Raw genomic sequence first — 26249 nt, forward strand, 5'->3', positions numbered from 1 at the left:
AAAATAAATACTTACAACTAAATCATTGGACATGTCTGTGGAAAAAAATAATAATGTGAAATTAGGTTTTCTTGAAGCTTGACTGCCGGGCTAGGTAGAGGCTGACGGCCTCCTCCTTAGGAATCTGTTCGAAGGATTTGGCGATGGGGGCGGGTGCATGGGAGGACAAATTTGCGCTAACCTCTCGAAGAACCGCGGGTGAATTGGCATAGCTCTCCCAAAGGGCCTTCATTAATGATGTTGCATAACCTGCAGACATAATAATATTAATTATAATAATAATAATAATATTACTTTATAAAGATCATTGTCACTGATCACCGATGTCTCGTGCGCCATCTCAAAATAAGTTAGAACTGCATGACACTGCTTACCGTATGAGGCTGCCTCTTTGATGGGATGCACCACATGGGCACCTTTTCTGAAGTGCGGATACCGCACGCAGTACTTCTCCGTCCCGTCACTTCTCCGTGCTGTCTCGAGATTGGCATTGTGATTATAATGCAGCGCCGCTAAGAGAAGCCTACAAAATAACACATTTGAGAAAACCTTTGAAACTTGGTGTATGTATGACAAAATACTACAATAGGCATGTTAATAGGTACTATTATTACTATAAAAGGCATAATAATTGGCAGTGTTATTCCATTGGATAGCACTGACCTGCTATACATCCCAAAGTATGAAAACCCTGTGTGCTTGGGCCCGAAGTGCAAGATGAGGGAGTGGTAAGCCTCAAGGGAGAAGGTCTGGTGCTGTGGAGACAGCTGTCGAACATCTTTCAGTAAGGCAGTCCTCATCATTATGTTCTCCAACTTTACTGCTGCCAATGAGCCTGCAAAGACCAAGACAGGTAGGCAGACAGACACACAGACGGAAAATGTACAAATAGACAGGAAGATAGACAGACAGAATTCCTTTTTTTAATGGTAACACACATGAAATTGTCCAACACATATGAATTATAGCAAACATAAACAGTAAACAGAATGTTATGAGATTGCCAGGGAATGAAAAAATAATTTCATCACAAAGGTCACATGTCAAAGCATCCAGACAATTACTCAAAGACAGCAAATACAACAAAACTATGTAGAGCGTGCATAATACCAGTACTGTACCTGGGTCCAGCCACTCTTTGTTGCACTGATCTCCATCTAGAGGGCCATGGGCACAACTGGAGAAGGCAGGGGGGTTATGGTCATGGATGTCCTGAATGTGGTTGACTAAACTTCTCCACAAACACAGTAGTAAACCATTTTATCTATTTATATATCTATCTCTCTCTATCTATCTATCAGCTATCTATGTTATGTTATGCTATGCTATCCCTCACTATCTATCTATGTTATGTTATGCTATGCTATCCCTCACTACCTATCTATGCTATATTATTATATATCTATCTATAGGCCTATATATATATATATTTATCTATATATATATATCTAGGCTATCTCTATCTATATATTTACTTATATTATCTGACACTGTCACTCTCTCACTAGCGGCTTCGGCTGTCGTCCCAAAGCAGAGTACCTCATGTGACGTCATGCAATGCATTGTGGGAGAAATAAGAATCATTGCTAACCTGTTGCTAACCGCTAAAATATCACCTACTTTTCCTTATTATATTGATTTTTTGTGATACCCTACAACATCAAATACAATGGATAATTGTTGCAATGTTTATTACCAACAAGAAAATTGCCAGAAAATAAAAAAATAAAAACCTGCACCATGGGCTTTAACATTCCCATATCAGGATAACTAACCTAGACAAAACCACATTCTTATCACCAACTATTTGGCCAGAATAGTTAGTTATGTTTCTCACATGGTTTTATTCTATCGAGGGTTGTTTATCACATTACCAACCTGAAAATCAGGAAAAAAGGATGAAACAGGGCAACAGCGTCTTCATTCGTTCGAGAAAGCTTTCAAATAACGCACAGGAAATCGCTACCGTAAGCCTGCCCCCTGCTGAAGTGGAGCGAGTAAAACAAGTCCATATTACCAAGGAAATCAACCTTCCGAAATGCACAAATCATGTAACTTCAGCAACCCTTGTTAATTACAGAAAAACACTAAAGTATAATACGATTCACAAAAACAAATATAACACTTTTGTGGGCGTCACACAGGCACTGCTGGAGGACCCTGCAAATGGCAGGATTCGGAGGGAGAGGGTTTTCAGGGACCATAACGATTTATTGGTACATAAAAATATGTACCTTTATGTCAGACCAATTCTTTTTTAATTCTGGGACTGTGCGCTCCGTGCCACAGACAGAGTTCACTGCTGCAGCAAATGTTGCCACTCACTCAGCTTTTTGTTGTTAGTGATCCCAATCCCATGAGCCCGACAAAACTACTTTTCGGGCCTCAACCTCACCCACAAGTGTCTCCACTGCAACCTCCGTGAAATTTCGCTTTTTTGCTTTTCTCATTCCTTCTGCCATTGTTTCCGACAAGACATAATAATTGGATCTGAGTCTGTTTTATATGCAGATCTCATTCATGAGGTCGTTTGCATTGACCATTGATGGTTAAAAAAGGGCGTGTACAGGGCGGAACGTGAAGCTGATTCAGCTGCGCACACTTGTAGGCATTCTGTGATTATAAAGCAAAGATTGCTTAGAGGTGTGCGTACACAGGGTTTTATAAGTCTGAATATTTTTTGCCGCACGCACAACTTGGCTTTTGGGCGTACGTACACTTTTAGTAACGATCCCACGTTTTATAAATGAGACCCCTGGTGTTGCAGGTTGAGACTGTCCATAAATCAGAGTAAAACACAGATAATTCAATTCAGAAAAAATGGTGTCCCAAAAAGTGAGAAAATCTTAACTTTTTCTGATATGCCATTAGAAAATACATCTGTTTTTAAATATTTAGGATTTCCACTCTATGAATTTATAAATTATGAAAATGGAATTAAACTCCTGGCTGATTCAGCTGGTAGAGCTTTGGGTTCCGTTGTTAACAAGTAAAAAATATGGGTAACACTTTATAATAACTATCCGTTATAACTAGTTAATAGATCATAAGTAAACTGTTAATAAATTAGTTATTAATGACTTGTTAAGTGTTGGTTAACAGTTTGTTAAGGATTTATAATGATGCCTTGTAGATAGTTAATAGATCATTAACAAACTGTTAGTTAATGAGTTATAAATGACTTGTTAAGTATTAGTTAATAGTTTATATGTTATTGGGACGTTATTCTAAAGTTGCAACTATTCCTCATTTATTAACTGTTAGTAAATTAGGAATAGTTGCAACTTTAGAATAACGTCCCAATAACCTACATAAGCTATTAACTAATACTTAACTAATATATTAACTCACACTTTACAGATCAGTTGTTAATAGTTTGTTAACCATCTACTAATACCAGTGAAGCTTTGTTGAACAGCAAATGGGTGGAACAAGTTCAAGGTACAGAAATTTGATGTGATATTTAAAATATCTAATTTTTGTACCTCAACCTTGTTCCAACCATAGGCTTTTCTGTGTACTGCATTTGACCAAAGAAACACCACAGATGAAATGTTGAACATTGTGTTTAATGTATAGAAACACGCACACTGAGCCATCACATGGCAGAACAGCAGTATACAACAGTATACAAACACATGAGGTTTCTGCACTTTTTGTGCTAAACACTGGATAAACAGAATTTCAGAGGGACATTTAATGTCCATACATCACAGCAATGTCATGGATTATCCATCCTAACGGCCCTTTGCGATGCTTTCGGGCAAGCCACTCATGCCATTCAATAACTCTGAGATGGTCTACCAGTAACTCCTCTGTACGATTCCCCCTGAGTCTCCACATTTTCCTTAACCGTTCTCCAGGCCCTCTCTATGTGCTGAGTATGTGCACCTGTTTGGGCATCGACATATGACACACTGTGATTGACAGTGAAATGGGTATAACCTAGCTGAGTTAAAGCATTGCGATAAGCCCGCCACTCATCACTTATTATTGTAGATCCCACTTTAACATGGTGAGCTAAAAGTGGCACCAGATCTCTCCTTCTCTCAACTAAGCGAAGAACAGGCTTTGCATGTCTTCTCCCTCTCCTGTTCACACCTAGCATCCCAAACACCCACTTCTTCCTCTTCCAGCCACCAGCCATTCGTCCCCGTCCGTACTGATGAAAACATAAAATATTAGGAATTCTTCTTCTTTAAACAAAATGAAGTCATTCAATGGTAATTTGCATTACTATCTTGATAAGATACTATCCTGCTTGCCTTTCTTTTGTGTCTGAAGTGGCTCTCATCAATGGTGACAAACTGCTGCCGCCCCCCAATGTGCTGGCCTCTTGCTTGCTGATATCTGTCCATCGCAGTAGTGCACACATCTCGCAGCTTTTGAGCCATCTTGGACAGGGTTGCTGAGCTTCCAGAAATGTCATCATTGATCATGTCCACTTGACGTAGACGCAGGCCTTGTGCAAATCTGATGGAACAAGGCAAATAATTATTATACCACAGTTCTTTTGATTTTTTTGGTTTGATACACAAAGTTTGCATCTACTGCACCCCGGGATATGAAAATTGTCCACTACTGTGTAGACAAAAACAGCAATAATGATGGAAAATATGTTTTGTGGTATTTTCTACAGAGCTCTGTCAATATATTTGGAACTAATAATACTGTAGGATATTTGTAAAATCCTATTTCTAATATTAATTGCCAGAGCCTATAGATTGAGAGAGCCAATTGCCATTGAGCTTCAAGAGGCAGGGTCAGACAGTCATGTTTCTCCACCAGGCCTAATGCTGACAAACACAGCATCCCCTAAGTAACATATTTCCATAATTGTTAAACTGTTAAGAATTCAAGCTGTGAATTACACTTTTTAGCAAAATAAATCACGAAAGTGAAATAACTTCAAGCACCTGTTATCATCATGAGCCTAGAGATGCTCCATAACATAATAATCACAAGCTTTACTACATAGTCTCCAGTTATTGTTTATGACAGCATAGTTATACAGTATTTATATTGAAATAAACACCTTTCATCATAGACAGACAGGCTAAAATCATATACCTATGCCATAGCGTACCTGTACACAAAGCGCATCCAGTTGAAGAGGGAGACCTTTGAATTGCTGAATATAGATTTGTGTCTAATTGACCTCTTCAGTTTCCTCCCTCTGTGGTTATGGTGTTTGCAAACCCTGAAGATACAAATAAAGATAAGAATGACACAGGCCAGGGTAGTGGCTAGAGCAGTGATTCTCAAACATTTGCATGTCAAGGACCCCCAAAGTAATGTGTATTTGGCCATGGACCCCATCTGGAAATATTTTGTGCCAGGAACCCCCATAAAATGTGTGTAAATATGTTTAAAAAAAGTTTAACCCAATTTTTCAGTATTTCTGTCTGAAAATAGCAGATCTATGAGCTCACAACGTTTTGACGTGTTGGGATCTTGTAGATTAGTATTAAGTAGTGTAGTGTATAGTAATGTATTTCTAGAAATTAATGTTAACATGAATTAAGAAGATATATTGTGCACTATTATCAGCTCACAATTAAATAGATTTAATTTTCACTAAAATTTTGAACCAAAATACCCATGCATGGGTAAAAAATAAATAAACTTACCATGCATAGTTGTCCACACAAACTGATTCCTTGAATTTCATCTCGTGTTTGCATTTTTGGCATCTCATCCATCTTCTTAGAAGCCTTTTCTTCTGCATCCATTTGATTATTTGTCTATGTCTTCTTTTAGATTTAGTTCTGCCTTCAATAAGCTCTCTTAGCTCAGTGGCTAAACCAGGCATTATTTGGCTATGATGTGACTAGCTCCCGCCAGATTACGTTTGAATTGTATTATAGGTCGGGGTGACGACAAGGGGGAAACAAGCCAATCATAAATGCATTCACAGGCTGAAGGAGGAGCCATCCGGCCTCCTCCATCATATTGACTGGTTGTCAACTTGTCAATCACCTCGCATCACCGCTGTACTTTGATGAGTGACAACCGGGGACTGACAACCGAGACAGACACGCTCACTCGGCAAGCCTGCATTGGCATTGATTATAAGGAATGAATACACGGTCTGGTAAAATGTCCGATACCAGTGTTCCCAGCGGCGATGCGCAAAATACCGAGATAAACCCAGGTAGGCCTACTGTCGGGAGAAAGAGAAAGAAGTCAACAGCGGGTACTTCCAGTAAAAAGAAAACTACACCTGTGGACCATGCTGTTCACATTGACACCAACGGTGACGGTAAGCAAGACTGCGTGTTATCTTTTCATTAAAGATGTTTGATCAGGATAACACGGACTGATAGATTTGTGCTACATAAATCAACCACATTGGTAGGGATGGGAATCGAGAACCGGTTCTTGTTCAGAACCGGTTCCCAGTGAACCAATTCCTTGGAATCGTTAGCATGCCTGCTTAACGATTCCGCTTATCGGTTCCAAACTCGGAACTTTTAATCATATTCAAAGTTTGTTTGTTTATTAATATTAATATTCGAATATTTATTAAAAATATTTTGACCATTAAATGCCTTCAGCAAGAACTATACGGTATAAAGCTCGGCCAAAAGCCGAGCTCCGAGGGTTTGTTTACCAGCGTTGCTACGGTTACCGTATCACACCAAAAACTGGTGTGATTGTATGCATCAAAACTTTAATTCAAGGCTTACTGTATGTTCACACCGAACATTGAAACGTGTCGCAGGGCGACACGAGCCAATCAGTGTTCACTCCCTGTGGGTAACGTGGGTGAAGTAACGTAAAACAGCCAATCACCGACCAACCGGCTGGGCCAACCGTTCCCTGCACTCCGAGTGAACTGCAGCTTGGAGGAGAAAGTGATTGTTGCCGTTTGCGACTCCCGAAGCTCTAAATATAATATAATATGTTATAATATATATAATGCTCATGGCTCAGCTGCTCATTATTTTATTTTACCTTCATCTTGCTTTTATGATTAGAGCTTTTTTAATTCTCTACCCTATCATTCCAGATACTGCGGGAACTGTAGCTCCAACAGCATTTTTACATATCAGGAAGATGCAGCTTAAGCTCCGTGAGGCCAAGAAAAAGCTGCACACAGTCACAGAAAAAATCAGTGACCTGACGAAGGAGAGAGACTCCCTCCGCCAACAAGTTGGTCAAAGTAAGTAGTCCTAACACTTTCTTGGGAAAACATGTTTGCACACCTGACAATGATACTGGGGTGCTTTGTAAAATATATATACAATTGGGTGGAAGAAAGGCCAACATTTCACGGTGACAAGACCATCAGAGCATGAGCGTGTTATTACCCAAACAATACACATGTACAGTTAATACCTGGAAGATAATATCTGTAGCATTGATTGACAGCAGACACATCTGTCCAACGGATGAGATCACGATTTGATGAATCAGTGAAACTGAAAGTCTTAATAAATGTAAATGTTGATAAAAATGTATGTGAGTTAACTTGTATCATCATAGTTAGTAATGCATTTGGTATTGTATTTTGTATTATGTTGTAGATACAGATGACGGTGGGACAATTGACACATCTTCCTCGGCAAACTCGTCTCCTGGTGCATCTTCTCTCTCTTCATCCTCCAGTCCATCCAACTCCTCTTCATCCTCTTCATCCAGCTCCTCCAGCTCCTCATCCTCAACTGATTCTTCAGATTCAGATAATAAGAAAAGACGCAACAAGAAAAAGAAGCACCACCACCAGAGTCACAAGAAAAGAGACAAGAGGAAGAAAAAAGAGAAGAAAAAAACGCAACATGGCAAGCAGAGAGGTAAGTGTAAAGAGAGGAAGGCAATAAGGCAGCTCCCCTCATGTGTGTCAGGCATGTAGACATCACAATGTCTCTCTCTCTCTCTCTCTCTCTCTCTCTCTCTCTCTCTCTCGTTTACTTTCCAAAATGAACTTCCTGGTGGGTATATTATCTTGGACCCTCCAATAATTGCTCTGTGCCCATGTAATCTTCATTACTTTTTGCAACCACTTTGCATCTATGTGTGTGTTTCCCTGTGTCGATTCAGTACTTCACTACTCCTATGTTTGTTATACTTAACTACATTTCTATCTGTTTCAGCACGTCATCCTGAGGAGGTCATCAAGAGATACAGGAAAGTCCTTAAAGCGTACAAGAAAGGAAGAAAGCTGAGTGTGGCATATCGAAAGGTCGGTGTCGACCGAAACACTGTCGTCGCCAATGCCCCGATCTGTGAGCTGGCTGTTGTGGCCCCGAAAAAATACAAGGAGTTGCTGGTTACCTATACACCACAGCAACGACTGCAGGACTTTGCAAAAAAATGTCTGGAAGTGTTGATGAATGATCCAAACCTTTTGAGGGATGTTGAGCATCAAAAGAAAAAGGGAAAACTGATTCCACTGTCTAAGAAAGCTTAGGTGTTTGTGTCACTGTGGGATGGTGCCCTAGAGCAGTTCGGTTGTAGCTCAGGTCTGGTTCACTAAGTATAGAGGCTCCAAGTTGTGCTCCAAGTTCATATCAATAATGCCAATGGCTTGATTTTGATTTATTTTGTTTTCTGCCATGTTTTCTGCCATGTGATGGCTCAGTATGTGTGTTTCTATACATTAAACACAATGTTCAACATTTCATCTGTGGTGTTTCTTTGGTCAAATACAGTACACAGAAAAGCCTATGGGTGGAACAAGGTTGAGGTACAAAAATTAGATATTTTAAATTTCACATCAAATTTCGGTACCTTGAACTTGTTCCACCCATTTGCTGTTCTACAGAGTTTCACTGGTATTAGTAGATGGTTAACAAACTATTAACAACTGATCTGTAAAGTGTGAGTTAATATATTAGTTAAGTATTAGTTAATAGCTTATTTATGTTATTGGGACGTTATTCTAAAGTTGCAACTATTCCTCATTTACCAACAGTTAATAAATGAGGAATAGTTGCAACTTTAGAATAACGTCCCAATTACATATATAAACTATTAACTGATACTTAACAAGTCATTTATAACTCATTAACTAACAGTTTATTAATGATCTATTAACTATCTACAAGGCATCATTATAAATCCTTAATAAACTGTTGATAAACACTTAACAAGTCATTAATAACTCATTAATTAACAGTTTACTTATGATCTATTAACTAGTTATAACGGATAGTTATTATAAAGTGTTACCAAAATAGGTAAAGAACTCGGTTATTCTACTTACTCTCAATTGTATGATGCATGTGTTTCTCCCATTGTGAATTATGCTGCTGGGGTATGGGGATTTAAAGAAAGAAGGATCTCAGATGCAGTACAAAACAGAGCTATCCGTTGTTTTCTGGGTATTCTTAAATATGTTCCCTCTTTGGCTGCTTAGGGTGACATGGGTTGGATCCCTGGTACAATAAGGAGAAAGTGTGATATGATTAGACTGTGGAATCGTTTTATTAATATGTCAGATGACAGGATCAATTACAAAGTTTTCCTTTGGAGTAAAGTCCAGAACTCTCCATGGGCCGCAGAGATTCATGTTGAAGAAGCCGAATTTCTAGAAATAATTTATCATGCAGCGTAAACAAAATTAGAAAAAAGTTACTTGTCGGGTTCAATGAAAAATGGTTAAATGATATAATGTTAAAACCGAAATTACGGACATACGTCCAAATCAAGCATGATTATGAAAAAGAATTATATGTTAAAACAAATTTACCAAGAAATCAGAGATCCTTGATTGCCCAATTAAGATTGCCCAATTGGCACTTGAGGTCGGCAGATTTAAGAATATCCCTGAGGAACAGAGACTTTGTGAACTTTGTGATTCACGAGAATTGGAGAATGAATCTCATTTTCTTTTATACTGACCCTTCTATGATGAAATAAGAGTACCTTTTGTAAATTAACTGTTACTGTTTGCTCAAAACCCTGAAATATTTTGGAGTAATGATGATGTCAGGATGGAATGTTTGTTTACCTTTAATGTTTATAAGTTAGCCTCTTTTGTTACTCAAGCCTGGATGAAACGTCAGGATGGTTTATATCGTTGTTTAGCATCTACTTTTGGTTTTTGGTCTGTCTAGGTTGTTTTATATTGGTGTCTTGTAAGCCTTTGTGGGATGGGCATGCTATTGCATGACACAATAATAAAAAAAAATAATAAAAAATAAAAAAAGATTCATAACAGAAGCAGATGCTAAAAAAGTTCTCATCCCTTACAGGCTGAATTTCAGTTGTTGCCATCCGGATCACGCTTTAAACTCCCAAAACTCAGAACCAACAGATATAAACACTCTTTTGTTCCCCAAGCCACTCTACTTCTAAATTCTACAAAGAACCATAAATAACACCTTCCCCCACCCAAACTCACACTTTTGGATATGTTGAGCCTCTGCATTTCTATATGCATATATATTATGTATATTTATATATATATATAGTGTATTTGTATTATTATTATTTTAATTATTACACAGGTCTTCTCAATGCCGTGGAACGCTCCGTTCACTTGCATGGGCCATTCACAACTTGAAGTATAATTGACCACTGTCAAGGAAAACAAATGATTTTTTGCCTCTAATGAGGTCTTTGGTATCACACCATCTTTCCCAGTCTTTGTTAAATGTGACTACATCACCTTCGCTTCCATGATGGTCAGCAGTTTGCGGTTGAAACTTCCCTTCAGTTAGAACTACTCATGTTTATATCGCTGCGTTGTCTCTGTTGGAGAGATAACGCAGCAGCACCTCTACCCAAGTCCCGTCCCTGGTACCGTGATGACGTGTTATCGCTTTTATATGAAAATGAAAGCCCCAATACAGTGGCGGCTGGTGGAATTTATTTGAGGGGGGGCTGAACATTTGCATTTGAAACCCCTGTAGGGGGGTCTGGGGGCAAATGCAAGACCCCCCTGTAGGGGGGTCTCTATAGGCGAGCCGCCACTGCCCCAATATGTGTAGGGTTTGAGAGGGTAAATTGTGGTGTGAAATCAAGCCGATATATTACCTCGGCCAGTCTAAACTCGCAGAACATGCCGGAAAAAAGGCGGGTACAAGACAGGCATATTTGGCAGTGTAAAAATGTACGTGTGTTATGTCAGCTTCCTATGTCATTTATTTTCCATGTTGTTTGTGTGTGTGTGTATGAGCAGGACCTGGGCATGGAGTCCACCTCTTTGGATGACGTTCTTTACCGCTATGCCAGCTTCAGGAACCTGGTGGACCCCATAACACACGACCTGATCATCAGCCTGGCGCGATACGTGCACTGCCCACGCACGGTAGGACACACGCACGCACCCATACATAACCCAAAACACAAATTTCTAACCATACACATATTTGTGTGAATGTTCTGACATGAAAACTCTAAACACACAAATAAACGCATGTACCCACACACTCATGAACCACCATAAATACATACATAAACAGAGACATGAAAACACACTATGAGGATGGTGTGATGAAGTGTTGGTGTCTCACCGAAGCCATTAGGTTAGAGAATAGCTCTAAATGATGCATGCAGCGCCCAGAGCCCTGCTAGCCTGAGGACAGAAAGGACCTGGAGTGGAACACACACAGCAGAGATCAGAGAGACGCTGAACAGCAGGGGGGGAGAGAAAGAGAGAGGGACAAGAGATAACCCAAGAGAGGCAAGGAGAGAGAGTAGAAGCAGGAGATGTATGTATGATATATAACACTTGTTTGCGTTAGACAATTCAAACTTTTCTCTCTTAGATCACACAAACGTAAAGCAAAGCTTGGATGTGTTTTGCTAGATCCCATTGGCCCCTTGAAAGTGGTCGTCTGCAGGATTACATTTAGCAACAGACTTTTCTCCAGAGCCTCTCAGCAACAGCATGGGAATTTCAACTCTTGGGTGAAAAGGATTGAAGAGTACAGCGTTGATGATAATGTACGTCATTGTGTGTTCCAACATGATTCTCCTTTTATGGTCTCATCGTGTGCTATAAATCAGACCGAGGTCACTGAGGACACAACAAAAGGTCCAAACTGTAATCGGTCTCCTAGCATCGATGTAGATATGGTTAGTAGCTTTCCATGGCGACCGTGCGATGAGTCGCACGGTTAAGAAAGGCATATTCTGTTCTCCCCTTCTCTCTTTTACTCTTTTTATTTTTTTATCTCCTCTCTGGCTTTTCTTCTTTTCTTGCCTGCAACCTTAGAACAACTTTTACACTTAGCAGGAAATACAATCAATGAAACACGTACAAAAGACAGCTCGATAAATAAAGAATGAAATTTCGAGAAGTTAAACTCAGAACCTATTCAGAGGCCCTTTGTTCCTTGTTGTATATGTTCTCCTATCGCCATTCCCATCAGAACAATCAAAAACCACAACATCTCTGCTGCTTACAAGACTCGTCTGGCTCGCTAATGGCAGACAAAAGTGAAACGCCATAACAAGCCTTTGAAGTTCAACATCCTCAAAAGAATGCCATTTGCCCTAGGAAAATGCAATACGCATGAACTTTTTGCAAATCAATTAAAATATGACCTTGGAACAGTTTGATGATGTCATGAAAGAATATATTCAAGGATAAAAGAATCCCCCTGGAGAAGGTAACCGTTTCTTGAAATGCTAATGCATGACCTGAAGTTGAAGAGGCTTTCATGAGCTGCTCGATTTGATGTTTTGATGGCATTCACCATCAAAAAGATTGTGTTAAATACCTGTTTTTATAGTGACAGCTGTTAGCTGAGATCCTAACTGACGCTTTCAGAGAGAAGATTGATCAATATTCAGCTCATATAAAATATATATTCATCATCACTAAAGGACCGACTGGAATTCAAAATTAGTTTGCAGGTGAAATTATTAAAGAATGAGAGACAATTGTTTTTGTCTAACGTATCACAGCCCGTTGCAAAGACAGAGACAAGCGACCATCAGAGTCCGGAGGTCAACAGCCTCCTGGTCATCATTTCCATCACTAATGCAGTTAAGTCATTTATCAGCTTGTGATATTTTCCTCGGGTGATAATTGCTCTTCATGTCGTATAAAGCAAGAACAAACGAACACCAGCCCTCTTTGCCTGGGGTCAAAGAGCTTTGGTAGACGCATGGTGCTGCCTCTTCTGGGAGGAGGTATCCGCCCAAAGCTCATATTATCCCTGCTTTACTCGGCCAATCACAGCCGTCGGGCATCACAAACATCTGGAGGACATCATAGAAACGTATAGTAAAGTCGTGTCTTTGATCATACATATCTTCTTCTTATGTTTTTCATTACATAGTTTATTATTTTGTGTGTTAAAGCTGAAATCAACCCAAATTGGGTCTTTTTTAGACTCACGGATCCCACGCTTTAGCCAACGCTGAATGCATGAGTATCAGGCGACACAATCAAAATATAACATTTACCAAAAATAATTTTCGACAATGATTGGCGATGTTCTATCCATTATCCCGCTTATTACAAGGCTACTTGCCAAAACGAAAAAATAACTTCACATGGTGTGTCTTTTTACAATTTATTCTGTACCAGAATTCGTAGTATTGATTAGTAGAGAAATAGTCTGCCAAAGACGTTGACGTCGCTTAGCAACCGAAGACGCTGGGGTTCACAAGTTACCGGAGTACTACCCATGCAAGTGAACGGAGCGTTCCACGGCATTGAGAAGACCCGTGTAATAAAGGACTATAATATTTCTGTTTAAGGCATAGATTTCTCCTCAGATGAGGCCAGTAAAGCAATGATTAAAAAAAAAAACACAAACGCTCGATCAAAGGCCTGGCCCGACCCGGCCTGAGGACAGCAGAGGTGGGGAGTCACTCATGTGCAAATCACAAGCAAGTCTCAAGTAATAACCTTCAAGTCTCAAGCAAGTCCCAAGTCACTGTGGTGAGAATCAAGCAAGTCACAAGTCAAGTCATTGCTCAGGTCAAGCAAGTCACAAGTCAAGTCATACAACAATCTGATGATCTAACCCAGTTTCCACATTTAAAAATCGGTAAAGAGAGTGGTTCATAAGTTGAGTTTTATTTCAACATTAACAATAACAATGTCTTAACATTAACAATCACTCCAACTATTCAAAACATTCCAAAACCATTATGCGAATAGGCCCAAAACGGACGGCAGCTCTGTCCATCACAAATGTCCAAGTAGTGGTCCAACGGAATTTGGGGACTGGAACATGAACCCTCTTAATTTTTTTGCGGTACAGCCCAGTCTGACGCTCTGGCGCTGACGGGGTCATTTTACTTGAAAATTACTTGAAATCCTTATCCTTATCATAACCCACTTACAGCCACTGAGTTAGAAGTAGCCTACTGACATGAAAATTAAACAAGTCAATCATCTGTGGAACGGGCAGGGCTCGAAAAACTCCAGCCAATGATTTTCAGAACCACGGAGTGGCATTGGACAGTAAGTACGTCCCCCTCCCCCTTCGTGCACGTACTCAAAGCTCGTGACCCAGAGCAAGCTTCTGTTTGTTGTTATCCTGCGGTAGCTACTGGAGCTAGCTAACTAGCTAATCCACATTTGGACCTAGCACTAGAAGACAACCGAAGACAACCCTAAACTCCAACCTAGCTAGCCTGGCTCACTCTCGCGCATCTGTGTTCGCGCTCTTGCATGATTGCGCGTCCATGTACTTAGGTTAGAGAATGGATGGGTGGAGTCAGAGTCAGCGTTGAAGGAGAGGGGGTAGGACCATTTGAGTTGTGTATTTTTAAAATCTGCTGCCCTATCGCAAATCCCACATCCAACCTTTAATCTAACTTTAAAAAAGTCATTTCGAGTCATCTGTCTCAAGTCTAAGTCAAGTCTCAAGTCATGAAGACCAAGTCAAAGTCAAGTCGAGTCTTTTATCAGTGTTAGTCAAGCAAGTCTCAAGTCCTCAAATTTGCGACTCGAGTCTGACTCGAGTCAAGTCATGTGACTCGAGTCCCCCATGTCTGGAGGATAGTGGTGGGAAATATCGGCCAGACCCGGCCCGCGGGTCCGGCCGGGTCAGGTTGGGCGTGTTAGTTAGGTGCGTAAAAAGCGTCTAACACGCTGCTTTAGCGCGTGTAACGCATCTACGCTCCTAAACCAATGGTTCCCTATGCAAAAATGCTGATTTTCAACGCCTCTAATGCGCGTAACGCGTTCAGTGTGGCCGTACCTTTAGATTTGTCTTTATAAGAAATTATGTTTTACACCTTTTTTTTCAGAGAATCTGTGGAGAATCGTATTATTAGGTTTATTCGTACTATTCGTAATTAAACCATAGCTATCATTTTGAAACCCCGGTCGATAATGTAACAAATTTCTGAGTGCATAATAAAATAACATTTTGCCTATAATGTTACAATGTATAACATTTTGGTTCCCCTATTACGCAATGAAGCAAGCGTAATCATTTTCTCCTTTTGTTATGAAGCAAGCGTAATAATTTTAAGGACATGTCTTCCACAGTTTCGCCGCATTTGTTGCTTTATATGCGGAGATCGCTGTCGTTCAGACATCAGTAGAATCAACAGGGGGGTTAAGGGGGGTGGGCTTGCAAGGGGTGGGATATGACGTTGGGTCAAACTACAGCCCTTCGCTTCTCTCAACGCGAATGATATATCGCCATGTCTGTATAAGAGTGGTCATCACCACTCTTATACAGACATGGCGATCTCTCTGCTCCACTTCACTACTTTTTTCCAAGGGGAGAATAACAGCATCGAAAGAGTTGAAAACCATTATAAGTCGGGGCATGTGTCGATTTTCAGTTATGCAAATTGAGAGATTGTCGGTCTTGTCCACGCCAGTCGCAGGGAGCATGACGTCACATACGAGACGTGCAGTCTTTCTCATTGTGTTTTCTCTACAGCCTTTCACTGAACAATTACACAATAAACGGTCAAATTCTTGGCATGAAAAATTATCATTTAAATCCACAAACAACAAATGTAAAGCAACTCGGAAGGCTGGCGTCCGAGGATTCAGGAACACACCATTACCCTCCCAGTCCGTCGGCCCTGCCTGGGATATCGACGAGTTTATCGACGGTGGAGCCGTTAAAACAGTCGCAAGGGGGTGGGGCAGGGATATCAATATCGTAAGACATTGCGGGATGCTCAAGGAGAACCGGTCACTGCCGCGAAGCCAACTTAACTGCCATTTTATGCTTAGCAACGGTGAATGCGCCACACCTTTTGCCCGCCAACGGTGCTTCATGCCAATTCATTCTCAACCATGGCCGAGATAAACACCATTGCATGTCTTTACCTGTTGTGGACGAGGGAGACATCTGAGAACTCGGTGCAGTCTATTCATTATATTGTAATGACCACGGAAGAGGCAGTGAATGAAGTATTGATTAGACAGCGATTTATTAGATACCACCGCTAATAAACCTTTGGAACACAAGACCGGTAACCACAGCAACGCCGGTAACTTCAACGAACCCCGCAAAGCCCAATCCCCACGAGAGCTCCCCCCGCTATGGCCATCCGGAGGCTCAACCAGCTTTTGGCGGTGATATTATATATTATACTATATTATATTAGATACTATTATATATAGAGCTCCGGGAGTCGCAAACGGCAACAATCCCCTTCTCCTCCATGCCTGCGGTTCACCCCGGACTGCACTGCAGGGAACGGTTGGCCGGTTGCTCGCTGATTGGCTGTTACGTTACGTCACTCAGTGGCCACACTGTTGAACGCTGATTAGTTGTCATCTCGCGGCAAAATGGTCAAATATTTAATTTCACTCGAGATGAAATTGTCGCGCTGCTAATCCTTGTGCACGCGCTCGCCCGTGCAGGGGAAGGTGTGTTCACACCAAATGCGTGTGGGCGACGAGACTCCATACAAAGTCAATGTAGAGATGCGAATCGGGCGAATTTCTGGCTAGAGCAAACCCGCAACAAGATTGATTTGCAGCGCGACACTTTTGCCCGGCACGGGCAAGTGTTCACGTGGATTCGCCGCGGCACACTTTGCTCGAGTTGAAATATTTCAACTTTGCGGCGACATTTGCGTGATGACAGCCAATCAGCGTTTAACAGCGTGGCCACTGTGTGACGTGCGTAACGTAACAGCCAATCAGCGTTCAACCGGCCAACTGTTCCCTGCAGTGCAGTCCGGTGTGGAACCGCAGCATGGAGGAGAAAGTGATTGTTGCCGTTTGCGACTCCCGGAGCTCTATATATAATAGTATATAATATAATTTAATTAGAGCTGTCAAGCGATTAAAATATTTAATCGTGATTAATCGCATTAATGTCATAGTTAACTCGCGATTAATCGCAAATTATTTTTCTATGCTAAATATCCCTTGATTTCTTTGTCCCATAATTCTTCTCATTTTAATTCTCTTATCAACATGGTGAAGTGCATTGGCTTGCCTTGTGCAAATTATTTTTTATTAATAACAACATTGGCATATACTGATCAAAACTATACAAAAAAAAGAGCCTATAGTGCAATTAAATTACTGCTTTGAACAAATGTCATTTGAACATAGCAGTCAGGCAACTGCTTCTTTGTATTGAGCCAAAGAATTATTATTATTATTTTTTATTAAAATAAAATAATTGCGTTAATCGCGCGATAAAAAATGTAACGCCGTTAAAATTGGTTTGCGTTAACGCCGGTAATAACGCGTTTAACTGACAGCTCTAAATGTAATATATAATATCACGGCCAAAAGCTCTGTGCGCTTCCGGATGGCCATAGCGCGGTGAGCTCTCGTAGGGATTGGGCTTTGCAGGGTTTTTTGACTGGCGTTGCTATGGTTACCAGTCTTGTGTGTTCGATCGCGATTGGGTTTTCCCTAGGCTCGAGCCGTAGCACTGAAAAATCTGTAATCCCCGCCCACCAACAGCGTGGGCCTCAATCACGTCCGCAGATATAACTGTGCGCCGGCGGACGTCCTGCTCCCATTTTCTTCAGGACGATCCTGCGGCATACTGAAGTAAATAAATAGGTATTATGGACTCAAAGACGATCCGCATCTGCAAGACATGTAACACGGGTTACATCTTGCCATAGGACGGCCATGAAGTGTGCGAGGGCTGCCTTGGGCATGAACATGCCGTCTTGGCGCTCTCGCCCCTCTGCCTGTGTCGGCATTGTGTGGCGCTGCTGGTGGACGACAGACAGCGCAGAGCCAACACTGCTGCCGTCATTGCTCGACGATGCCCTCTCTCTCTTTGTGAGCTCGGAGTCGGACGACTCCGACCGCGACGAGGAGGGGGCATCTCCCCTGGCTTCCCCTCTCCGAATGGAGAGGCTCGGGGCAGCAGCATTGCCCGTCTCTGCCGCCACCTCACTTCCAGTGGTTGGAGCTTTGGAAAACCGCCGGTGTCATCCTCTACCTCTGCTCCACCATTGCGGTGGCAGCGGCCCGGACGGCAGCATGGCAGCACCTCATACAGAGGACCCTGTGGCTGCAGCAGACCCCGGGTATCCCTGAGCCGATGAGGCGACAGTTACTGGAGTGCCCCATCAGCCCGGACGGGCTGTTCGGGCCCCGTCTGTCTATGGTGGATGAAATGCAGGCTGCTTCCGAGGAGGCAGAGATATTCCAGAGACATGTCTCCCGCCCTCCGCCTCCACCCTGGCAGCAGCGCTCAGCTCCAGGCTCCCGTCGCCGCCATAGGCCCCCGACAGCCACTGTCATGGCGCCGCCGGCAGCTCCTCCTCCTGGCCCCCAGGCTTACCAGCCCCGCCCGCCTCCATCACAGGCTGCAGTGAGCGGCCAGCAAAGACCCCGGGCAGCGGGCTCATGGGGCAATGTCCCGCCCCACAAGAGCCAGCGAAGGCACTTACAGGGCGGGCGAGGGAGAAGCGTGTGATAGCGAGAAACACCTCTTTACTGAAGACGGCTGTTTTCTCCCCACACCTCAGTTAACGCCGGAGCCTATCGGCTATGCCATATCTCTTTCACACGCATCTCGCGCTAGGCAGGCCGTCAATAAACCTTGTATTATTGATCGAGCCAGCTTTACATTACTTTTAAAAAGACAACCTCGCCCGGCTTACCAGCCCCGCCCACCTCCGTCGCAGGCTGCGACGAGCGGCCAGCAAAGGCCTCGGGCAGAGGGCTCATGGGGCGATGTCCCGCCCCTCAAGCGCCGGCTATTACGGGGCGAGGGAGCAGCGTGTGACAGCGAGAAACACCTCTTTACTACAGATGGCTTTTTTCTCCCCACACCCCAGTTAACGGCGGAGCCTATCGGCCCAGCCATAACTATTTCACACGAATCTCCCCCCACATGTAGGCAGGCCGTCAATAAACCTCGTATTATTGATCGAGCCAGCCCTACATTACTTTCCCCTCACCACATCATGCCTGGCATGACATGTGGCGAGAAGGCCAAGCTCTCTGTCTATGAATGACACATAGCTCGCTCACAGTGTCAGCAGTCTGCTGCCCAGTCGCAGTGTTATTCCTCCTCGCGTCCCAACACTCAGGAGAGAGGAAGCTACACATCTGTCACAAGCTGAGCAGTCGGGGCATGCCTCTGCTAATGACACACACACCCAGCCCTTTCGGGCAGAGCTCCCCATGGGCTGCGAGGAGGATATTTCCTCCCCTCGCAGCGGCGGCAGGGGCTCAAGCATGGCTCATTTCCATGACAGCCGCATCAAAACAAGAGGCTGCACAGCCGCTTTCAGAGCATTACTCAGAATGGCTGAACGCGTGCACCCTGGCCAAATGGATGGACAGGCTGATCAGCAAGGGTCACACCCTGCAGTCCACCTCCTTCCCGCCACGATTCAACGGGATTGTGGAAACAACGCTGTCATCCAAGGATCAACAGCTGTCCCTTTTTGCGGAGCCCCAGCAGCTTCTAGCGAAAAAAGTGATTCCCACAGTCCCGAAGGGAGAGGAAATACAGGGATTCTATTCCCGTTATTTCCTGGTACCCAAGAAAACAGGAGGGCTGAGACCGATTCTCGATCTAGCCCTATTCAACAAATGCATCGCGGAGAGGCCGTTAACAATTCACATGTTACAGTGTGTGAAACCAGGTGACTGGTTCACCTCAATAGATTCGAAGGACGCATACTTCCATGCAGTGGCGGACTCAGGGGGGGGGCAGGGGGGGCGACTGCCCCCACTCATGGCTCAATGGTTGAAAAAGCGCGCTAAAGTGCCCTTCAAGAGTGTCGAAAACGAGAGGAAATGCCTTATTGGCTGCCCTTTTCATGTGCAAAACATGATTAGGTGCCCTCTAGGGTGCTCCTTCATACAATAAATTATGATGATGTGCCCTCTAGAACAAGAAAATTCAATGACGTGCCTTAATGAGTGCCCTTATAGTCCCCTTCTGCCCGTCTGGTGCCCTTTTAGTACCCTGATAGTGCCCTTCTGCCCGTCTGGTGCCCTTCTAGTGCCCTGATAGTCCCCTTCTGCCCGTCTGGTCCTTCTAGTGCCCTGATATTCCTCTTCTGCCCGTCTGGTCCTTCAAGTGCCCTTCCAGTGCCCTTCTAGTACCCTGATGGTGCCCTTCTGCCCGTCTGGTCCTTCTAGTGCCTTTCTAGTGCCCTTCTAGTACCCTGATAGTGCCCTTCTGGTCCTTCTAGTGCCCTTCCAGTGCCCTTCTAGTGCCCTTCTAGTGCCCTGATTGTGCCCTTCTGCTCGTCTCGTCCTTATAGTGCCCTTCTAGTGCTCTTCTGCCCGTCTGGTGCCCTTCTAGTGCCCTTCTGCCCGTCTGGTGCCCCCATGGTTGAAAAAGTGTGCTAAAGTGCCCTCTATGGTGGTGAAAATGAGAGAAAGTGCCTTATTGGCTGCCCTTTACACGTGAACAAAAATTAATGAGTGCCCTAGGTTGCCCCTGATGATGATGATGATGTGCCCTCTGGAGCAAGAATATGGCAAACCGAAAAAAACATGTTGTGGTTAGCTATTGAGGTGCAGATGTTCCTCTCTTTGGTAGCTGACGAACGGGGAATGCGAGGCGTTGCTTTCATGTGGCGTCGCCATGACAAACAGCTACATCGAGTGGTACTTAAATCTCCACTGGATAACGAATCAAAAAGCGGATTAAGAGTATGTCAGTACCCATAGTAGAAAAGTGCAATTAGATGCCAAGTTAGAAAAACTTAATATTTTCAGTTTGCATAATCCGTTTAAAATGTATATACATTTTTTGAGCGTTCAAGATCATTCAAGTGTAGGTCATTTCATGCAAGAGAGACGATAATGGTCAGCTATCACCTCAACATGAAGGAAAACTTCCTTAAATGTTTCCGTAGCTGGCTGTCAGCGGTCAAAGACTGTATGGTAGCGGCACATTGAATTTTCTCCAGTCTAATTTTTACTTAAATGTTAGTAAAGATGAAAGCAGTAAGGCATCCACCTTTCTTTGGCTAAAATGTGAAAGTGCACAGTGATGTGCTGTGTGTGTTATAAAGTCGCTAGAATAAGGGGAAACATTGTCTTTGAAGCTAATTCTTTTCTGGGGGAGAACCCCCAGACCCCCCGTTTAAATTATGAGCCTAACTATTCTTTTAAGTGATACATGGAGATGTAACAAGTGCCCCGAATGGGACCTTCAAGGCAGCGCTTGCTAAGGTTAGGGGATAGGACGTTCCAGGCAGCGCTGCCTTTAAGGCTCCGTTGGGGGAACAAAACACCATCAAGTTAGAAAAGCCACTGTGTCCGCTGGTGGGGCCCCATGTTGTCCAGAATGTGCCCTTTATATTTTTTCGCCCCTGGCCTTCAAACAGTCTGAGTCCGCCACTGCTTCCATGTCCCAGTGATCCCCAAACACAGGAAATTCCTGCGTTTCTCGTTCCAAGGGTCACACTACCAGTACAACCCTCTCTCGTTCGGCTATTCTCTAGCCCCACAAACGTTTTCCAAGTGCGTGGAGACGGCTCTCCGGCCGCTGCACACAACAGGAATGAGAGTACTGCTCTACTTGGACGTTCTGCTTTTGCTGGCTCGCTCCAAGGAGGAAGCAGCTATTCAGACAAAAAAGCTGGCAATTCACCTGTCAAATTTAGGTTTCGCCATAAATTGGAAGAAAAGCTCCCCCCTCCCCTCACAGAGTGATGTATTTGGGGGTAGAGCTGGATTCAGCTGTAATGAGAGCACGGCTCTCACAGCAGAGGATGGAGACGCTGTGGTCTCTCCTCCGCCGCTGTTCCCCAGGCAGCGTCGTGACAGCCCTCTCTGTCATGAGGCTGCTGGGCATCATGTCAGCCGCTCACACGGTGGTGCCGCTGGGGCTGCTTCACATGAGGCGGCTGCAGAGATGGTTTTCTCGCCTGCTCATCGACCCGGCGCGCCAGTGTCGGCGCAAAGTGACCATTCCCCTATCAGTGGGCCCCGATTTGACCCACTGGGGCGATCCCCGAACTCTCACGAGAGGAGTGCCGTTGGGCAGAGCATCGTCACACATCTCAGTGTTCACGGATGCTTCTCTGTCGGGCTAGGGAGGAACATGCGAGTTTCACGTAGTGGTCGGTGTTTGGCCGCCCCCCGTGACCATTCATATAAACGCATTGGAGCTCCTCACTGTGTTGAAAGTGATCCAACACTTTGCCCCATTGTTAACGAATCAACACGTAATGTTGTCACAGTCATCACTCATGCCAAATTGGAGGTCTTATTTTACATGCTGAGCCTCTTAGATCAATAAAGTCAGGCTGGATAGATTTTACAGTTACGTTTTTGGGAAAACTAAATAAATCTTCTAAGTAAACACAACCAAATTACACACAATTTTATAAATATGCTATGTGGGCTGTATATGGATGTGTCCATATATCAGTATGCCTCAGCTGAACAGTTTATGAAGTGCAATACTAATCTATTTAATTGGAATTAGCTTGCCCTAGGCTGTGGTTACACAGTGGGTAGAAACAGTCTCTCCCTCTGTCAGCATCTTTACTTGTTTTCTGTCCCCTCTGTTTTGTGTGTTTGGGTGTGTATGAGTGTGTGTGCACAGGCACGTGCCCTTTGTGTGTCTGGCCAGGGTTTTGTATGTGCTTTCGTTGGCCAACTACTTAAACAGGCCTACTGTAAAGTGTAGATAGCAGAGAGCGATAGGATGGAGGGAGGGAGGGAGGGAGGAAAGGAGAGAATCGAGAAGAACACAGGGAGGGAGAAAAAGAGGAGGGGAAACAGCAGGAGGAGGTAAAGATAGAGGGTCTGCAACAGTTGTCAATCTGTCTGTTTATCAAGGAGAGATTGGATGAATGGATAGGGAGGGATACAGAATGATGCACGGATAGATGGATATAGAGATTGTTGGACAGAACTACATAAGGAAACTGAGAGCAAAGCTGTCAGACATTAGATATCTGTCTGAAGGCCCCCTGGGAGCCACCACCCCAAGGTGAAGACTAGCTAGTATCAGTGATGTTATTTTGCACACACACCTGTGATCCTTATGGACTACTGAACAAATGTGTAAACCCTAAAAGCTACATATGGATGGATGGATGTATGCCCTTCTCTGTTGGCCCTACTGGCACACAGACAGAAAAACACACACACACACACACACACACACACACACACACACACACACACACACACACACACACACACACACACACACACACACACACACACACACACACACACACCAGCTAAGATTAATTTAAACATGGTAAGTGGGTGCAGTTCATTTCCCTTCTCACCCCCTTGGTCGAGGCTCAGTTACTCCGGTGTTGAAAATGTGTTTTTAGAGGTCATTGAGTAAATTAATAATTCTACAGACGCATCATGATCTTAAGAAAATGTGAGAAGACCATGCACGTTTAATGGCCTCCAATCTCAAGGACCATCCACGAGTCCTTGGTGGATGGTTTGTTGATAATATATCTTTAATGCTTTAATGTTTCTGCCTGTTTTCGTTTCAGTCTGCCGGCCTTCCTTCCCATGTATGTCTGCCTGTCTACCAGTCTTCTATATCTGTGGTTGTGTCTGTCTGCATGCTTGTTTGACCGTTTACCTGTTGTGCCTTTCTGCTTGTCTTCCTCCCAAGTCCGTTTCACACCTGTACCGTGCTCAAGTACGATTGCCCCAACCCCTGCTGTGCACTGGACTGTGCACACACTAGGCAATCTAAACTAGGCGCCTCTTATACGACATCACGTCGTAATACGTCACCACCAAGCGTCCGCTGCTTAGTAAAACAACACAGAAAACACAGTTGACACCTTACTGACTGTATTGACTTACTGAATGTAAATTGCCTGCTTGAGCTAGAACCCCCCCGATGGGAAAGAAGGGTTGCATGGACTATACGTCATCCAGCTCAGGTTGCGTAGCCGTGCGTGTGCGCGTGTCAGCTCACTAGCATCTGTACCGTGGCCTGAGCACACCTCTCCGAAGTGTGCTCAGGCCACGGAATTGAAGTGGACTTGAGTACGGTTGGCGTGCTCAAACTAGCCAAACGATCTAGACTTGAGCACGGTACAGGTGTGAAACGGACTTGGGCACGGTACAAATGGCCTAGTATGAGTGTGCCCTGTGTGTCCTGCTGTCTGACCCTCTGTCTGTCTGTCTGTAGGAGGGGGACTCCCTAGGGGCCATGGAGAAGGTCTGTCGTCAGCTGACCTACCACCTGAGCCCCCACTCCCAGTGGAGGAGACAGGGCCTGCTCAAGAGGAAGCCTCAGGCCTGGTGAGCCTGTGTGTGTGTGTGTGTGTGTGTGTGTGTGTGTGTGTGTGTGTGTGTGTGTGTGTGTGTGTGTGTGTGTGTGTGTGTGTGTGTGTGTGTGTGTGTGTGTGTGTGTGTGTGTGTTGTGGCAACCCGGCTTGGTGAGTGAGTCGCTTCCTTCCAATCAGCACACAAACTGGAGCTTACTTAAAGCCGAAATGGCACTTTTATTCAAACATAAATTATATATCTATCAAACCAAACAAAACCCAGCTTTGGAGGAATCCACAGTCTTGTTCCTCCAGGTGGAATTACATCACCAACGAGACTGGTCTCTCCACACACGCGAACCAGGAGAGCCCTGAATGAGTGTGGAAGCATGCTTTTTAAAGCATGCTTCCCCACCTGCTCCTCAGGTGCTCCGCATTTCAATGATTGGCACCAATGTTCTTACTGGCGCCATCTGATGAAAATCTGTGGTCCACCGCCTCCACAACCTGCCCCCTTGGCCTCCAGGGGCGCTGTGCCAGAGACGGGTTGCCACACTCCTCCACCCTTTGATGAAGGCTCGGGGCACCTCTGACTGACCAGCCACCCGCGTCGAGGCTGGATAGGGTGTTGGCGTTGGTCCGCCCCGGCCAGTGTCCCCCCTGGAACCTGTAGGACCTCTTTCCGGAGCGGTAGTCCGGCCCGAAGCGTAGCTGCTCCTGCTGCCGGCGCAGCTCAACCCGCTCCCGCTGGATCCCGTACCGCTCACGCCGGCGCTCAAACAGGATGCGCTGCCGCTCCCGCTCCAGGAACTGCAGCGCCATGCAGTCGGCGTCCAGACGCCGCTTCTCCACCTCCAGCCAGTTCCTCTTGCGGATCAGGTGCTCCCGGTCCTCCACCTCCAGCCAGTTCCTCTTGCGGATCAGGTGCTCCCGGTCCTCCACCTCCAGCCAGTTCCTCTTGCGGATCAGGTGCTCCCGGTCCTCCCCCTCCAGCCAGTTCCTCTTGCGGATCAGGTGCTCCCGTTCCTCCACCTCCAGCCAGTTCCTCTTGCGGATCAGGTGCTCCCGTTCCTCCACCTCCAGCCAGTTCCTCTTGCGGATCAGGTGCTCCCGTTCCTCCACCTCCAGCCAGTTCCTCTTGCGGATCAGGTGCTCCCGTTCCTCCACCTCCAGCCAGTTCCTCTTGCGGATCAGGTGCTCCCGGTCCTCCACCTCCAGCCAGTTCCTCTTGCGGATCAGGTGCTCCCGGTCCTCCCCCTCCAGCCAGTTCCTCTTGCAGATCAGGTGCTCCCGGTCCTCCCCCTCCAGCCAGTTCCTCTTGCAGATCAGGTGCTCCCGGTCCTCCCTCTCTTTGAACTGACGGATGAGATCCCGCCTCTCCACCTCCAGCCAGTTCCTCTTGCGGATCAGGTGCTCCCGGTCCTCCCTCTCTTTGAACTGACGGATGCGATCCCGCTCCTCCACCTCCAGCCAGTTCCTCTTGCGGATCAGGTGCTCCCGGTCCTCCCTCTCATTGAACTGACGGATGCGATCCCGCCTCTCCACCTCTCGGACGCGTCGCCTCGGCTGGGCTGCCCGTCCAGGTGGCGCTGTTCCCCGTCTGTCCGGACGAGTCTCAATTGGCTGGGGCTGGGGACCGACGTTGAAGCTCAGCTGTTGGGCGACCTGCCGGGTCTCTTCCAGCTCCTTCATCAAACCCAACAGCT

The 26249-nt window shown here is 44.8% G+C and overlaps 2 protein-coding genes across 2 annotated transcripts in view; both read left to right on the plus strand.

Annotated features, from left to right (window-relative positions):
* LOC130406509 (leucine-rich repeat-containing protein 75A-like) overlaps positions 1-26249 on the plus strand; it is a 139534-nt gene that overhangs the window by 37541 nt on the left and 75744 nt on the right. The window contains 2 exon segments of the mRNA XM_056612132.1: positions 11129-11257; positions 24465-24577. Coding sequence (XP_056468107.1) covers positions 11129-11257; positions 24465-24577 — 242 coding nt within the window.
* On the plus strand, positions 5741-8778 carry LOC130406518 (coiled-coil domain-containing protein 106-like). The gene is made up of 4 exons (XM_056612148.1): positions 5741-6262; positions 7013-7165; positions 7530-7796; positions 8097-8778. The coding sequence occupies exons 1-4, from the start codon at positions 6079-6081 to the stop codon at positions 8411-8413; spliced, it is 921 nt and encodes a 306-aa protein (XP_056468123.1). The 5' UTR covers positions 5741-6078; the 3' UTR covers positions 8414-8778.

This window comes from Gadus chalcogrammus, chromosome 16, assembly GCF_026213295.1.
Source record: "Gadus chalcogrammus isolate NIFS_2021 chromosome 16, NIFS_Gcha_1.0, whole genome shotgun sequence".
In the NCBI taxonomy this organism is placed as follows: domain Eukaryota; kingdom Metazoa; phylum Chordata; class Actinopteri; order Gadiformes; family Gadidae; genus Gadus; species Gadus chalcogrammus.

What these genes read in the sequence shown, in the direction of transcription:
- LOC130406518 (XM_056612148.1), top strand. Translation starts at nt 6,079, where the DNA reads ATGAATACACGGTCTGGTAAAATGTCCGATACCAGTGTTCCCAGCGGC. An exon ending in CATTGACACCAACGGTGACG is followed by an intron (nt 6,263 to 7,012) that starts GTAAGCAAGACT and finishes CTATCATTCCAG; the next exon opens with ATACTGCGGGAACTGTAGCT. An exon ending in GCAACATGGCAAGCAGAGAG is followed by an intron (nt 7,797 to 8,096) that starts GTAAGTGTAAAG and finishes TATCTGTTTCAG; the next exon opens with CACGTCATCCTGAGGAGGTC.